Source organism: Scyliorhinus torazame, chromosome 12 (assembly GCF_047496885.1).
Source record: "Scyliorhinus torazame isolate Kashiwa2021f chromosome 12, sScyTor2.1, whole genome shotgun sequence".
Classification (NCBI taxonomy): domain Eukaryota; kingdom Metazoa; phylum Chordata; class Chondrichthyes; order Carcharhiniformes; family Scyliorhinidae; genus Scyliorhinus; species Scyliorhinus torazame.
The window spans coordinates 54,772,107-54,789,666 of NC_092718.1; the positions used below are offsets into that span (position 1 = coordinate 54,772,107).

The 17,560-nt window shown below is 48.5% G+C and overlaps 1 protein-coding gene across 2 annotated transcripts in view; it reads right to left on the bottom strand.

The window, feature by feature from the left end:
- LOC140386407 (hepatoma-derived growth factor-related protein 3-like) overlaps positions 1-17,560 on the bottom strand; it is a 168,985-nt gene continuing 151,425 nt past the window's right edge. For both annotated transcript variants that reach the window (XM_072468725.1, XM_072468726.1), the window contains exons 5-6: positions 5,730-5,885; positions 1-492 (exon numbers count right to left, since the gene is read on the bottom strand). In XM_072468725.1, coding sequence (XP_072324826.1) covers positions 478-492; positions 5,730-5,885 — 171 coding nt within the window. In that variant the 3' untranslated portion in view covers positions 1-477. The remainder of the gene's footprint in view (positions 493-5,729; positions 5,886-17,560) is intronic.

The following is a 17,560-nucleotide window of genomic DNA, read 5'->3' on the forward strand; positions in this document are numbered from 1 at the left end:
TGCATTCCATAAATTTTATTCTACTAGGCAGCCATTGCTGAACAGCAGTAGAACAGACATTTTTTTGTGTAAAGATACTAAATAAATGCTTAAAAAATCCCATAGAACAGATGGCACAAGGGAGAATAAAACCGAGCTGAGTACAAGAAGGAAAGTTATTTTTCACATTTAAAGCAAGCATCAAAAATAAATATCATATCCTTTCTCAAGAACAGAACAGCGCAGCGATTATAAGAATGAAGTAGTGTAAAATGTGGCAGGAACATTGTTCCCAACATTCCGCAAGGGAGGGAATATAAAATAAAAGACACTTTTGTTTTCACTGACTGGCATGTGCGCAAAACTATAATCAGTAGCACGATGAAGAAAAGCCTGCACAAACTGCAAATTGATCTCGACAGTGGCAGAAGGAATGTATGTAAAATATCCAATACTTGACAGCCAAGAACTGCTCCCTCCATGTTTAGTGGCCAGGATTCAGATGATTGAAGTCTGCAATGAAGAATCGGAAATAATTAAAACAATAAATCCACTATTGGACATGCTGGATATCCGATACATAAACAGAAAAATGCTGGAAGTACTCAGCAGCCAAGGCAGCACCTGTGGAGTGAATGAGTTAACGGTTCAGGTTAGTGACTGAAAGGTCACCGACCTGGCTGGATTTAATGGCGTCTATTCATAGAATTTACAGTGCAGCAGGAGGACACTTGGCCCATCGAGTCTGCACCGCCAATGGAAAGATCACCCTACCTAAGCCCACAACCCCACCCTATCCCCTTAACCCAGTAACCCCTTTTAACATTTTTGGACACTAAGGGCAATTTAGCATGGCTACTCCACCTAACCTGCACATCTTTGGACTGTGGGAGGAAACTGGAGCACACGGAGGAAACCCACGCAGACTCGGGGAGAACGTGCAGTCTCTGCACAGACAGTGACCCAGCGGGGAATTGAACCTGGGACCCTGGAACTGTGAGGCAACTATGCTAACCACTGTGCTACCGTGCCGCCCTATTGTGGCAAGTAACATGGCGACGAGGCCCACCAAATGTCGGGGGAGGCCCTGCATCAGTCTTTCAGAGGTGGCAAACACCCCCCTCCCCCGATTAAGTTGGGAGGTGGAAGGGACTGATGCAGGATTCCGAGCTGCTGGCAGTGGGATATCACTTATGCTCATAGACACCTACTATTCGTGAGCCCACCGCAATTCAGCAGTGGCTCCGGAATTAAATAGAAACTGCATGGTTTTCTGTGTCTCCTGAAAACTGCCCACCAGCAGCCTCCCGTGGGGGAGGGACGTGTTTTACCCCCAATTTCCCAAGTGTCATTTTAGGCAGGATTCTTGGGGTGTTTCACGCCATTGTTTTGGGTGAGATCATACCAGTATTCACCCACACTGAGGGCGACCTACCGGCCTAGCCGCGTCCCTCCTCTTGCAAGATTTACCGGCCTCATTATGCCTTGCAAGATCTAACAAGATCTCACGAGGATTCGCGATCTGTTCCCCCCACAATAGGCGGGGTCTAAATGTGCATATTCAAGTGTGCAGTCAGGCAGAGAGGGTGGCACTGCCTAGGTGCCTATACTAGGCCGGCAGGGACACTGCCAGGGTGCCAGGCTGGTAGTGCCAAGGTGCCATGGCGGTATCTTGCCCGCACTGGGGATCTGGGGAAACCCTTCCCTTATGAGGTGGGGTATGGGGCCTGAGGGCCATCTCATTGGTAATTTGAGGGGGTCCGGAGGCTGCAGTATGGGGTTCGGAGATCGGGCGCCATTTTACCTCTTCCTTCACTGGCGAGCTGAGCTCATTAGTGCAGGAAATGGGACATATTGCAGCCTTAACGGGGTGTTCCTTGCAGAGGCCCAGAAATGAAGCAGAATTCCATTTAATAGCACCGGGAAACAACCAGCTAAACGCGCCCAACACGTGACTCTGTTTGATTTCTGTTAGAAAGTGCCCTTAGTCGTTTTTTGTGTCTTGGGGAGTTTCTCCCCGGTCTAGTCCACACTTCCAAATTTCTTTCAGGCAAGGGGAGCTGAACTCGCCGGCAAGACCGACTCCGCAGAGATATGGCCGCCATTTTAAAAAGGGTACCCTGATTTCAATAAGCTTGAGGGTGCCACACTCACCGCACCCACAAGCAATGCCCCCCCCCTGCAAACATTGGCATTACCCCACACCCCCACAAGTGAGTATGCCCTGCTATGAGGTAGCTAAGGGCCCCCATTTTCATCCCTCTCCACCCCATTTTCCATGCCCCCACATTTCAGGACCCCATCCTTTACCCACCTAACCTTTATAAGGCCCCTTCATACCCGCCCTTCGCCCCACACCCTTTAAACGCCTCCTCAGTGCCTCTTCCATGGGGCATGGTTCCCTCAGACCCCGCCCCCTGGCACTGTCACTCAGGCAGTCCCCCTGTCAGCCTGGCAGGGCCACACGGGCACCATGCCAGTGCCAGAGTGACAGTCCCAAGCTGCCAACTTGGTAGTGCCAAGGTGCCCAGGTGCCAGAGTGAGTGCCAAAGTGCCACGCTGCCCTGTCCCGACCACCCATGGGATACCAATCGTTTGGGAGACCCACCCAGATGCCGTTCCACCTGGCCCACATTTGTGTGGACCAGTACTAAACGGGAGCCCAGTCCAGACCACGCTGAGGAGGCCGCTATTCCGGGCACCGGCAGAATCCGGAGCTGCACATTTAAATGAGTATGCTGTTTGGGTGCGATACAAATTGCGAAGTCTCACAAGGTTCAGTTGAATCTCACGAGACGTCTCAAGCATTCAACTGCCTCGTCGTGCCACCAAGTCAGTGAGACGCCACTGGTAAATCGCACCCATTATCAGGCACCCCATTCCTGATTGAGGAACTCCAGGAAGGGAAGTGATGGAGCACTGAATGCTATCCCCCTGCCCTTGCCTCTGACCCCATCCGCAGCCCTCCTGCGACCTTTGGCCTGGGGTCCATTGGTGTAACTGAGCCTCTGGTGGGCGCATTACCAGCAGCTGCCACCATTCCCAGTGGCGCTGGAGAGCTGCCAGCTTCTGGTGACCACTTAGGTCCCCCGTGGAACAGAGAGGGGATTCCCAGCCTGTTCTCTGACCAGTGGGCCGGTTAACTGCATCCCGTTATCTCCATTTATCTCTTCAAATGTGCTGCCTGAACTGTTAATGTTCCCAGAATTTTTTTTAGTAACTGCATTGCTTAAAATAAACTTTGTAGGTGTGTTTCATGCAAAAAAAAACATTTCCAGTGACAGTGCAATTTGTGCACAACTTAAAGTTGCTTAAATTTGAATGATTTGACACTTCCACTTTTGAACGTGCAGGTTAGGAAGGCAAATGCAATGTTAGCATTCATTTCGAGAGGGATAGAATACAAGATCAAGGATGTAATTCTGAGGCTATATAAGACTCTGAACAGACCCCATTTGGAGTATTGTGAGCAGTTTTGGGCCCCGTATGTAAGGAAGGATATAATGGTCCTGGAAAGGGTCCAGAGGAGGTTCACAAGAGTGATCCCTGGCATAAAGAGCTTGTCGTATGAGGAACGGTTGGGGACTCTGGGTCTGTACTCGTGGGAGTTTAGAAGAATGAGGGGGGATCTTATTGAAACCTACAGGATATTGCGAGGCCTGGATAGAGTGGACATGGAGAGGATGTTTCCACTTGTAGGAAAAACTAGAATCAGAGGACACAATCTCAGACTAAAGGGATGATCCTTTAAAACAGAGATAAGGAGGAATTTCTTCAGCCAAAGGCTGGTGAATCTGTGGAACTCTTTCCCGCTGAAGGCTGTGGAAGCAAATCACTGACTATCTTTAAGACAGATATGGATAGGTTCTTGATTAATAAGGGGATCAGGGGTTATGGGGAGAAGGTAGGAGAATGGGGATGAGAAAAATATCAGCCGTGATTGAATGGCGGAGCAGACTCGATGGGCCGAGTGGCCTAATTCTGCTCCTATATCTGATAGTCTTATGAACACCATTTTTTGTCATTCCTCACTTAATTCAGATATTATAAAAGGTCAAAAATTGTCTGAATTATTAACAATAATCAAAAGTAAAATTGATTCCCCAGGATTTAAATGAATCATAAATATGACACCACTTTAAATTCAATAAAGGCCAACTTCCCTTTGATGAACTAACTTCAAATGGAATAAGATGCTTCCCCTTCAAAAGCTGTTCCTCGGTGCATTCACACAACATGCAATAGAGTAAAATTTGAAGGCAAATGCACATTTGTCAGTGATAAAATTTTTGACAATGTGTGTGAACTGTCCGAATATGGAGGACAAACAAATATTTTTTCAAAATGTTCTTTTGACTTTTCCCACTGGATGATGGCTCCATCTCCATGGAAAATGAGCTTCAGTTGAACAACTCCCCCTCCAGCTGGATTTGGTAACTGGTGCTAGTACAGGAGCTCTCCTGGGTGCCAGCAGACACCTTGCATGTGTGAATGTGGATAGTGAGTCATGACGTTATTCAGGAAAACTCTGTGCCAGCTTTTTCAAACAGCAATCTCGTTAGTCCCACTTTTTCGCTCTTCTCCCCAAACCCTTGCAATTTTATTAACCTTCAAGTATTTATCCAATTCTCCTTGGAAAGTTACCACTGAATCTGCTTCCACATAGAGGGCGAGATTCTCCGACCCCCCGCCGGGTCGGAGAATCGCCGGGGGCTGCGCGAATCCCGCCTCCGCCGGTTGCCGAATTCTCCGGCACCGGATATTCGGCGGGGCGGGAATTGCGCCGCGCCGGTTGGCGGCGGCCCCCCCCCCCCCCCGCGATTCTCCGGCCCGGATGGGCCGAAGTCCCGCCGCTAAAATGCCTGTCCCGCCGGCATAGATTAAACCACCTACCTTACCGGCGGGACAAGGCGGCACGGGCGGGCTCCGGGGCGCGGGTCGATCTGGCACCGGGGGGTGCCCCCACGGTGGCCTGGCCCGTGATAGGGGCCCACCGATCCGCGGACGGGCCTGTGCCGTGTTGGCACTCTTTCCTTTCCACCGTCGCCACGGTCTCCACCATGGCGGAGGCGGAAGAGACCCCCTCCACTGCGCATGCGCGGGAATGCCGTCAGCGGCCGCAAGCGCTCCCGCGCATGCGCCGCCCGGAGATGTCATTTCCGCGCCAGCTGGCGGGGCACCAAAGGCCTTTTCCGCCAGCTGGCAGGGCGGAAATTCGTCCGGCGCGGGCCTGGCCCCTTAAGGTTGGGGCTCGGCCCCCCAAGATGCGGAGCATTCTGCACCTTTGGGGCGGCGCGATGCCCGACTGATTTGCGCTGTTTTGGGCGCCAGTCGGCAGACATCGCGCCGATACCGGAGAATTTCACCCAGAGAGAGAGAGAGAGAGACATTAACCCCGTGGCCAGGATTGGGATTTGTGTCTGCTTTTCTGCGAAAGTAAACCTCAAACCAAATTTGATTCATAGATGAGGCTCACATGAGAACTGTGTTCTTGTCACATACATTCTATGCAGAATTCTAAGCAGAGGGTAGAAAGTGATATCAGAATAAAATCAGAGTTTTGTTAGTTAAGAGGGGCCGTAATTCTCCAGCCGTTGGGATTCTCTTTTCCCGCAGGCAGCAGCACCCGCCCCCCCCACCCCCTCGCGGGTTTCCTGGCTGGAGCTTAATTCAATGGGAAATTTCATTGACAAGCAGCAAGAAACAAAATTTCTGAAGCAATCATTTGCCAGCAGAGTGGATAACTTTACCTCTTCGTTCATTTTCTGATGTCCGGCAGCATTTTTTGTATCACCATCTGCCTCTCCTGCTTCTGAACCACTCTTGCTTCCCTCCTCCTTGATGTCCTTATCACCCTCGTCTTTGCCTTCCTGATCGGAGGATTTCCGCGACTGCTTTGCAGTTTTCTGGAAAACATACTGCCAGTGGTTACAATCAAATAATGTGAGCAGTGGGCTGAGTGTTCTCCCCATTTCTCACTGGGGAGAACAAAGAACAAAGAACAAAGAAATGTACAGCACAGGAACAGGCCCTTCGGCCCTCCAAGCCCGTGCCGACCATGCTGCCCGACTAAACTACAATCTTCTACACTTCCTGGGTCCGTATCCCTCTATTCCCATCCTATTCATGTATTTGTCAAGATGCCCCTTAAATGTCACTATCGTCCCTGCTTCCACCACCTCCTCCGGTAGCGAGTTCCAGGCACCCACTACCCTCTGCCTCGTACATCTACTCTAAACCTTGCCCCTCTCACCTTAAACCTATGCCCCCTAGTAATTGAACCCTCTACCCTGGGGAAAAGCCTCTGACTATCCACTCTGTCTATGGCCCTCATAATTTTGTAGACCTCTATCAGGTCGCCCCTCAACCTCCTTAGTTCCAGTGAGAACAAACCGAGTTTATTCAACCGCTCCTCATAGCTAATGCCCTCCATACCAGGCAACATTCTGGTAAACCTCTTCTGCACCCTCTCTAAAGCCTCCACATCCTTCTGGTAGTGTGGCGACCAGAATTGAACACTATACTCCAAGTGTGGCCTAACTAAGGTTCTATACAGCTGCAACATGACTTGCCAATTCTTACACTCAATGCCCCGGCCAATGAAGGCAAGCATGCCGTATGCCTTCTTGACTACCTTCTCCACCTGTGTTGCCCCTTTCATTGACCTGTGGACCTGTACTCCTAGATCTCTTTGACTTTCAATACTCTTGAGGGTTCTACCATTCACTGTATATTCCCTACCTGCATTAGACCTTCCAAAATGCATTACCTCACATTTGTCCGGATTAAACTCCATCTGCCATCTCTCCGCCCAAGTCTCCAAACAATCTAAATCCTGCTGTATCCTCTGACAGTCCTCATCGCTATCCGCAATTCCACCAACCTTTGTGTCGTCTGCAAACTTACTAATCAGGCCAGTTACATTTTCCTCCAAATCATTTATATATACTACAAAGAGCAAAGGTCCCAGCACTGATCCCTGTGGAACACCACTGGTCACAGCCCTCCAATTAGAAAAGCATCCTTCCATTGCTACTCCATTGAAATCCCAGTGGGATTAAGCACCAGATCCTTATCAAAGCATTGTTCGCAATTCACACCCAAAGTCAACCAATAGGTAAAATGAGAATAAAATCCTGTTATATAGCATCTTTCACAACCGTAAGACATCCCAAAGCACTTTAGTTATAAGTTTGCAACCAATGGGAAGGACGTGTCTAAGCTTTCTTCAAATTAATGTCATGGGATCTTTTATGCTTACTAGGGAGTTTAGATGGGCCCTCAATTTAATGGGAAAAGATGCCACCAGCATGACATTGTGGGGCCCACCCCTTCTGTTCTTTTTGTCCCCCGAGTGTTTAAAAAAAATGTGGGAAAACCTGGCAACCCAGCAGGATGCCCTAAACTTTTCCTGCCTGAGACAACGCTTAAAAAAGATGGGAAAATTCTGCCCAATATCTTTAAAGTGATGAAGGGATCTGATAGGAGAGACATCGAGAAGCTATTTATTCTGGTAGAGGGATTAGAGCAAGACCAAATAGGAGCAAAAACAGGAAGAACCTTTTCACACACAGGATTGTGGAACTCTGGAACTCACTCTCCCTGTGTATGCTGGGTGTTTTAAGGACTGAGGGGGTAAGGATATGAAGGAAACTGGTGAAAGGCAGGTAAATGGAGTTAGTACCTTATCTAATAGAATGGTTTAGAGACCAAGGGGTGGATTTTCCAGTCCCCCCGCCCCATGTTTCTCAGCGGCGCACAGTTTGCTGGCAGCGGGATTCTCTGCTTCCGCCGCTGGTCAATGGGATTTTCCATTGAAACCATCCCATGCCACCGGGAAACCCGTGGGCGGGGGTGCACTGCTGGCAGGAACAGAGATTCCCAACAGCCAGAAAATTCCAGCCTAAATCGACTCTTCCTGTTCTTAGATCACAATATAAAAACTTCCAGGTCTTTACGTGAGAAAGTGTCAGGATTGTTTCATGGCAGAGTCAATTGTGCATTTGTTCATTGAAATATTTGAAAATTACCCATTACAAATCATAAAAAGAACCCACTGAGACCACAACATTTGCTGACTTCTGATTAGGGTGCTGTGAGACTGCATGACCTCTTTAATTACAGACACAGGCTTCAATAATCTGTGGAATAGCGCACATATCAGTTTATAGATATCTGCAGTAGTATATAGAACAAAGAAAATTACAGCACAGGAACCAGGCCCGTCAGCCCTCTCAGCCTGCGCCGATCCAGATCCTTTATCTAAACCTGTCGCCTATTTTCCAAGGATCTACTGCCCTCTGTTCCCCGCCCGTTCATATATCTGTCTAGATGCATCTTAAATGATGCTATCGTGCCTGCCTCTACCACCTCCGCTGGCAAAGCGTTCCAGGCACCCGCCACCCGCTGCATAAAAAATGTTCCACGCATATCTCCCTTAAAATTTCCCCCTCTCACCTTGAAATCGTGACCCCTTGTAATTGACACCCCCACTCTTGGAAAAAGCTTGTTGCTATCCACCCTGTCCATACCTCTCAATTTTGTAGACCTCAATTAGGTCCCCCCTCAACCTCCGCCTTTCCAATGAAAACAATCCTAATCTACTCAACCTTTCTTCATAGCTAGCACCCTCCATACCAGGCAACATCCTGGTGAACTTACTCTGCACCCTCTCCAAAGCATCCACATCCTTCTGGTAATGTGACGACCAGAACTGCACGCAGTATTCCAAATGTGGCCTAACCAAAGTCCTATACAACTGTAACATGAGCTGCCAACTCGTGTACTCAATACCCCGTCCGATTAAGGCAAGCATGCTGCATGCCTTCTTGACCACTCTGTACATCAATTTTCCCCAGGACTCTTCCATTGACCGTATAGTCCCGCTCTTGAATTGGATCTTCCAAAATGCATCACCTCGCATTTGCTTGGATTGAACTCCATCTGCCATTTCTCTGCCCAACTCTCCAATCTATCTATATTTTGCTGTATTCTCTGACAGTCCCCTTCACTATCTGCAACTCCACCAATCTTAGTATCATCTGCAAACTTGCTAATCAGACCATCTATACCTTTGTCCAGATCATTTATGTATATCACAGACAACAGTGGTCCGAGCACGGATCCCTGTGGAACACCACTAGTCACCCTTCTCCATTTTGAGACACTCCCTTCCACCACTACTCTCTGTCTCCTGTTGCCCAACCAGTTCTTTATCTATTTAGCTAATACACCATGAACCCCATGCGACTTCACTTTTTCCATCAACCTGCCATGGGACACTTTATCAAACGCCTCACTGAAGTCCATGTATATGACATCTACAGCCCTTCCCTCATCAATTAACTTTGTCACTTCCTCAAAGAATTCTATTAGGTTTGTAAGACATGACCTTCCCTGCACAAAACCATGCTGCCTATCACTGATAAGTCTATTTTCTTCCAAATGTGAATAGATCCTATCCCTCAGTATCTTCTCCAACAGTTTACCTACCACTGACATCAAGCTCACAGGTCTATAATTCCCTGGATTATCCCTGCTACCCTTCTTAAACAAAGGGACAACATTAGTAATTCTCCAGTCCTCTGGGACCACACCCATGCTCAAAGATGCTGCAAAGATATCTGTTAAGACCCCAGCTATTTCGTCCCTCGCTTCCCTCAGTAACCTGGGATAGACCGAATCCGGACCTGGGGACTTGTCCACCTTAATGCCTTTTAGAATACCCAAAACTTCCCCCTTCCTTATGCCGACTTGACTTGGAGTATTTAAACATCCATCCCTAGCCTCAACATCCATCATGTCCCTCTCCTTGGTGAATACCGATGCAAAGTACTCATTAAGAATCTCGCCCATTTCCTCTGACTCCACGCATAAATTCCCTCTTTTGTCTTTGAGTGGGCCAATCCTTTCTCTCGTTACCCTCTTGCTCCTTATATACGAATAAAAGGCTTTGGGATTTTCATTAACCCTGTAAGATATTTCATGACCCCTTTTAGCCCTCTTTATTGCGCATTTGAGATTGTCCTACTTTCCTGATATTCCTCCAAAGCTTCATCAGTTTTAAGTCGCCTAGATCTTATGTATGCTTCCTTTTTCATCTTAGCTAGTCTCACAATTCCACCCGTCATCCATGGTTGCCTTACAGTGTCTGTTTGTCCCTGATTTGATCATACACTGGTTTAACATGTGGTTCCTTCAGCTTTGCAGAAGGACGAAGAACCTTTGATGTACCACATCAGGATAGCCACGAGGTTGCTGCACTATGATAGTCTCCATTGCAAATCCAATCCAATTGTCTTTCTGCACCGTGTGATGCACTAAGGCAGGCATTTGTCCTTAATTCCTGGAACAGGTCGCTAGTCTGTCACAGGGGCTTCTAGCTTGAGGGGCTCCACTCCACATCAAGCGTGGCTGACCAGGAATCTCTCCCACTCTTATGGCCAGCCATTGGTGTGTTTTAGGGGGGTATGCAAGTTAACACACTCAACCTGTTTGGCTGCGTTACGAAGTGCGCCATCAAGTCCTGGGGTGGGACTCGAACACAAAGCATCTGGCTCAGAGGCAGAGATGCTACCACTGCGCCACAGGACCTCCCTTCCATTGTCAATAATGGCACAGTATTTCCTGGAGTAGAGTATGTCGTTAGTCAGACTCTGCCCCTCACCCTTCAGCTCAATATGTTTTTCCTTGTAGCCTGCTGGTTAAAGGCTAGCAAGGAGCAATGGGGCATCTGGAATCTGGGTGAATGATGGGATCAATAATCTAAATCCTTCATCAATGAGTTTTAAGAACTGGGAAAGAGACACGAGTAACTACCAAGAAATAGGATGGATTAAGAGTCAAATCAACCACAGAAAGAGAAATAAATAGAGGGAAAGATTAAAAAAATAATTGGATTAAGAGAGAAAAAAAGAAACAAAGTAAGAGCTTTAATTTTCTAAAAGCAAGTTACTACCTGCAGGAATGGGACTCCCCAGGTTCATAGAGTACCCAATTCTTTTTCCCAATTGAGGGGCAATTTAGTGTGGCCAATCCACCCAACCCACACATCTTTGGGTTGTGGGGGTGAAACCCATGCAGACACGGGGAGAATGTGCAAACTGCACATGGACAGAGACCCAGAGCCAGGTTTCGAACACAGGTCCTCAGCGCCACCGTGTCGCCCTCCCCAGGTTCAGTTGTTCTATTTATGTGCTGAAGGAGCTGAATGCCACTGCAGAAACATAAATCTTTTAATTAAAATGGTATTGATGGCTTCCGGTGACAGCGGGCGGGCGGCAGCCACACAATGGAGGGTTCCCGTTCGGGAACGGCATTTTCGGAGAGTAACGTCCGGTCCTAGGGCCAACGACGGCAGTAAAAGTCGGGAGATAGCGCAAGGAGAAGAAGGATGTCGAAAAACACCAAAAAAATGGCCGGGAAAAAAGCGGCTGAAAGTCCGTTGGATAGGGGAAAGGTCACTGCGGGGTCAACAAAGAAAATGGAGGCTGGAGCACCAGGGGAGGCCGCAGTGCTTACGGCTGAAGAACTAATTAAGGTGATGGCTGCGGAATTCCAAAAGCAGTTGGCGCAGATTGAGAAATGTATGGAGATGGTGAGGAAGGAGATGAGGGAGGTTTTGAATGTGCTGGTGGAGGAGGCGGTTTCCCCGGTGAAGACAGCAGTGGCGAGCGCAGTGGCGGAGGTGCGAGAGCAAGGGGAGGCGCTGAAGGAAGTGGAGGAGATGGTATTGCAGCACGGTGATCAACTTGCCTCGATGGGGAAGGAAATGCGGAAGGTGATGGACACGAACAAGAATCTGCGAGGAAAAATGGAAGATCTGGAAAACAGATCCAGGCGACAGAATTTGAGGGTCGTGGGGCTGCCCGAAGGAGTTCAAGGACCGAAGCCGACTGAGTATTTTGCCGCGCTGCTGGCAAAACTACTGGGGAAGGGGGAGGACCCCTCCCGATATGAACTGGATCGGGCTCATCGGTCGTGGAGGCCTGTACCAAAGGCGAGTGAGCCGCCAAGGGCAGTGACTTTATGCTTCCATAGGTACAGTGTGAAGGAGAAGGTCCTGAGCTGGGCCAAGCAGAACCGGGTGGTGCAGTGGGCTGGAGCTGGTATACGTGTATACCAGGACTTTACGGTGGAGCTGGCGAGGAGGCTGGCTGCCTTCAACCGGATGAAGAGGGCACTGTACATTGGCAACGTGCAGTGCGGCATTGTATATCCAGCGAAGCTGAGGGTGACTTACAAGCTCAGGGACTTTTATTTTGGAACGGCGGAAGCAGTGGAGGAGTTTGCGAAGGCAGAAGGACTGTGGCAGAACTGCCAAATTGAGGAATGGCCATGTGCCGATGTAACCTCATGACTGTATTTTCTTCTTTTTTTTTGTATCACTGCGCGCGGGTGTAGAGGCTAAAGGAGCCAATGTTGCATATATTTGGACAAGGGAAGGGACGGGACTTTCACTCGAAAGGAGGGCTCCTTGGGGTGTAGGTGGATATGCGGGGTTTGTGTGCTAAAAGGGGATCTTTGGGCTTTCCTAGGGCCGGGCAAGGGGGAAAGGGACCGGGCGGGGGCCTCCACGCTGGCCGGTTTAAGCCGGCCAGTGAACGGGAGCGAGGTGGGGGGAGGGGCTGCGGCCATCGGAGCCTGACAGAACAGGGTCCGAGTGGTCTAGCCGGGGTGGAAAGTTGGGGGGAGGGAACCGAGGTTGGGGGAGGGAACCGAGGTTGGGAGGAGGAGTATTACAAGAGGCAGTGGACGGGAGGAGCTGGAGACTTGGGGGGGGGGGGGGGGTACAACTTTGGGGTATCATGTGCGGTACTCTCTTAGAGGTAGGATGGCGTTGGTTGGGGGGGGGGAGAGCCGTGTAGATTAAGGGTGACTACGGGTAATCCCTGATTCCTTTTTGTCATTTGTTTATGTAAACATGCGGGTTGAGGTTTGGGGGTTGGTGGGCGGATGGGATCGTTGTTATTATGGGGATTAACATATCTTGTTGATTATTGTTGATGGGTGTAAATGTGGGAGAAAACGTGAAAAAGGAGGAATAAAAAAGAATGAAAAAAAAAAATGGTGTTGATACGGTTTGCTACCAGCCCTAATTTTCTGTGGTGTGATTAATTGGCAACTACTGCGCAAACTTCACAAAACTCCCAGGAGGCTGCCAATGAGTTGCCATTTTCACAATGCTAACAGCGAGCGGAACAATCCAAGTCGTTTTGCGACTTGTGCAACTTCCGATTCCCAGGATATCGGTTCCCCATGAACTGTAGGACAGTTTATTTATTCATAACACCGAGCACTGTTAAAATTGCTCTTTTTGGCAGCAAATTCTGAGCTCCTTCATTAATAAATATCAATAATTGTCACACAAAGCTTATGATTCTCGCTGATGGTTTGGTCAAACACTGGTTTAATTCACTCTTTCCTAATTGGTTCTGGGCAAGGATGAAGACCTCTTGATCACACTTACACAGGGACAGCCACCAGATGGCAGTATTATAATATGGTACCCATGAGAAATAGTTCTGAAGAAGTCATATTGGACTCGGTAAGTTTAACTCTTGGGGCGCGATTCTCCACTCCCGCGCCGGTTGGGAGAATCGCCTGGGCGCCAACATTTCCGGGGACGCCGGTCCGACGCCCTCCCGCGATTCTCCCAAGCGGCAGGAACGGCCCGGTCGAGTTTCGCGGGCCGCAGGCCGGAGAATCGCCGGAGACACCCAAAATGACGATTCTCCGGCACCACCGCGATTCTGAGGCCCGGATGGGCCGAGCGGCCAGGCCAAAATGGCGGGTTCCCCCCGGTGGCGTCCACACCTGGTCGCTGCAGTCGTGGGCGGTGCGTGAACGCTGGGGGGGGGCGGCCTGTGGGGGGGGCGAGGGGGGATCCTGCACCGGGCTTCACCTGCAATGTGGGGTGGTCCGCGATCGGTGCCCACCGATCGTCAGGCCGTCCTCTCTGAAGGAGGACCTCCTTCCTTCCGCGGCCCCGCAAGATCCGTCCCCCATCTTCTTGTGGGGCGGATTTGGACAGGACGGCAACCACGCATGCGCGGGTGACGCCCGTTATGCGGCGGCGGCCGTGTCATCTATGTGGCGCCGCTTTTAAGCGGGCGACAAGGCCTGGCGCGTGTAGATGACGTGGCCCCGATACTGGCCCATTGTCAGGGCCTGAATCGGTCGGAACAGGGGCCGTTCCGCGCCGTCGTGAACCTCGATGGTGTTCACGACGGCGCGGCCACTTCGGCGTGGGAGTGGAGAATCCCGCCCATGTTTCTCTCTCCGCCGATGCTGCCACACCTGCTGAGCTTTTCCAGCACATACTGCTTTTATTTCATGATCTCCAACAGTCGCAGTATTTTGCTTTTATAAATAGTTTAATGGCTTATTTAATCCCCTGTGTGATGCGATACAAGGTTGATGGAAAAACTGTTGGTTTCAGTGGATAGCAGGGGATCAGTTGCACCAGACAATGCAGTTAGGGCAACCCGAGTTCATATTTGGCAACACTTATCAATCCAGCCAATAACTGATGGTTTGCATTGGTAAATTACTCGATGTGAAAATGGGGATATTTTGAAAAGATCCAATTAATAACTCTAAGAACTAGTTTTAGAATGCTTCTAAAGCAATCAATGTAACAGGCCTGGCTGGATGATCACAATTTCACTCTTGTCCTTCTAGGCGAACACAAGAAATAGGGGCAGGAGTGGACCACTCGGCCCGTCGAACCTGCTCTGCCATTCAATACGATCATGGCTGATCTCGGGCTTCAGCTCCATTTTGCCGCTTGTTCCCCAGCCCCCTTAATTCCCTGAGAGACCATTCTATCCCAGCCTTCAATGTATTAACCGATGGAGCATCCATTACCCGCTGGGATAGAGAATTCCAAAGATTCACAACCCTTAGGGTGAAGTAATTTCTGCTCATCTCAGTCCTCAATGATTGGCCCCCTTATCCTGAGACTGTGAGCCCCTCTCCCCCTGCCCATGTTTTAGATTCTCTGACCAGTGGAAACAATCTCTCAGCGTCCACCCTGTCAAACCCCTTCAGAGTTTTGTGGGTTTCAATGAGATCACTTCGCATTCTTCAAATTCCAGTGAATATAAACCCAATTTACTCAACCATTCATCACGGCACAACACCCTCATCCCAGGGACCAATTGAGTGAACATTCACTGTACCGCCTCCAATGCCTTCTTAAATGTGGAGACCAGAACTGCATACATTATTCCAGATGGGGTCTCACCAAAACCCTACACAACTGTAGCAAGACTTCCTCTTTCTTGTACTCCAGTCGCCTTGCAATAAAGGTCAACTTGCCATTTGTCTTCCTAACTAGTAGAGGTCACGATTTTGGACGGTGCTGCCGAAGGATCCTTGGTGATTTCCTGCAGTGCATCTTGTAATAGATGGTGCACACTGCTACCACTTTGTGTCAATGAGGAAGGAAGCATATGTTTAAAGTAGTGAATGGGGTGCCAATCAAGCAGACATCTTTGCCCCGTTTGATGTTGAAAATAAATAAAATAAATTATCTTTATTGTCACAAGTAGGCTTACATTAACACTGCAATGAAGTTACTGTGAAAAGCCCCTAAGCCCCTAAAAGAACTTCCTGGGGAAGGGAGTTCTCAAAACACAAGACCTTCGGAGAGAAAAAAGTTCTCCTCATCTCCCTCTTTAATGGGAGGCCCCTTATTTTTAAACTGTGTTCCCTAGATGAAGCATCCTTTCAGCATCCACCCTTTCAACTCCACTCATGATCTGTATGCCACAATAAGATCACCTCTCAATTTTCTAAATTCTAATGGCTGTAGGGCCAACCTTTCCCCGCATTCCAGATATCAGTTGAGTGAACAGCTCCTAACACTGCTCCTAACGCATTTATATACTTTCTTAAATAAGGAGATCAAAACTGTACACAGTGCTCCAGATGTGGTCATTACCAATGTTCTGTATAACTGCAGTAACAGTTCCCTACTTTTATATTCCACTCCCCTTGCAACAAATGACAACATTCCATTTGTCTTCCTAATCACTCGCTGAACCGGCAGAGTAACATTTTGTGATTCATGTACCGGGGCACCCAGATCCTTCTGTAACTCACAGTTCTGCAATCTCTCCATTTAAATATATACTGCTTTTCTATTCTTCCTGCCAAAGTGGACAGGTTCACATTTTCCTACATTATGCTCCACCTGCCAAATTCTTGCCCACTTACTTAATCTGTCTGTGTTCCCTTTGCAGACCCCGTGTGTCCTCTTCACAACTTATTTCCTATCTATCTTTGTGTCATCAGCAAATGTTGAAACCATTTATTCGGTCCCTTCCTCCAAGTCACTGAAATGAACTGTAAACAGGTGAGGCCCCAGCACTAGTCCCAGCGACAATCCACTTGTCTAATTTTGCTAACCTGAAAATGACCCACTGCCACCAATTCTGTCTCCTGTTAGCTAACTAATCTTCTACCCATCCTAATATGTTGCACCTTGCACCATGAGCTCTTATATATTGCGTAGTATCTTTTGATGTTGTACCTTGTCAAACGCCTTCTAGAAATCTAAGTACAGTACATTCACAAGATCCCCTTTATCTACCTCACTTGTTGATTCCTCAAAGAACGCCAATAAATTAGTCAAACAAGAATTCCCTTTCACAAAACTTGACTGCTTGATTGCATTGAGATTTTCTATGTGCCCAGATATAAACATTTTCCTTTTGACAAAAGATCAACTAACTGACCTGTAGCTTCTTGCTTTCTGTCTCTCCCCCTTCTTGAATAGAGGAGTCACACTTGCTGTTTTCCAATCTGATTAAACCTTTCCAAAATCGAGGGAGTTTTGGAAAATTAAAACCAATGCATCTACTATCTCTGCAGCCACCTCTTCTCAGACTCTAGGATGAAGTCATTGGGACTTGGGGACTTGGCAGCTTTTAGTTCTAATAATTGTCTCAGTACCCTTTTCCTGGTGATTGTAATTGTTTGAAGTTCCTCCCTTTCACTTCCTGATTCACAGTGATTTCTGGGATATTATTTGTGTCTTCTCCAACAGGCTTGTCCAACCTTTTCACCCAAGGGGCCACATTTCCATTTTTTCTCACTCAAAGGGCCGATGAACAAATTTCAGAAAGATAACTTTTGGCACAAAATTAAACTGACTTTGTTTTTTAAAGCACCGTCATAGCAATAAATCCTTACATTAAATAAAGAGTAACTGATATAAATTACCATCAGATGGTGTGTGTCAGGCTAACTCCCACTTCCAGCGTACTCAATCACTTGCCCTTACCCATTATGTGAGTGCATAGAATAGGAGGTCATTCAGCTCATCGAATCTGCACCGACCCTCTGAAAGAACACTCTACCTAGGTCCACTCCCCGCCCTATCCCCAAAACCCTGCGCATTGATCATGGCCAATCCATCTAATCTGCACATCTTTGGACTGGGGGAGGAAACTGGAGAACCCAGAGGGCACCCATGCAGGCTCGGGGAGAACGTGCAAACTCCATACAGTCACCCAAGGCCGAATCAAACTAGGGTCCTTGGCGTTCTGCAGCAGCAGTGCAAATCACTGTGCCA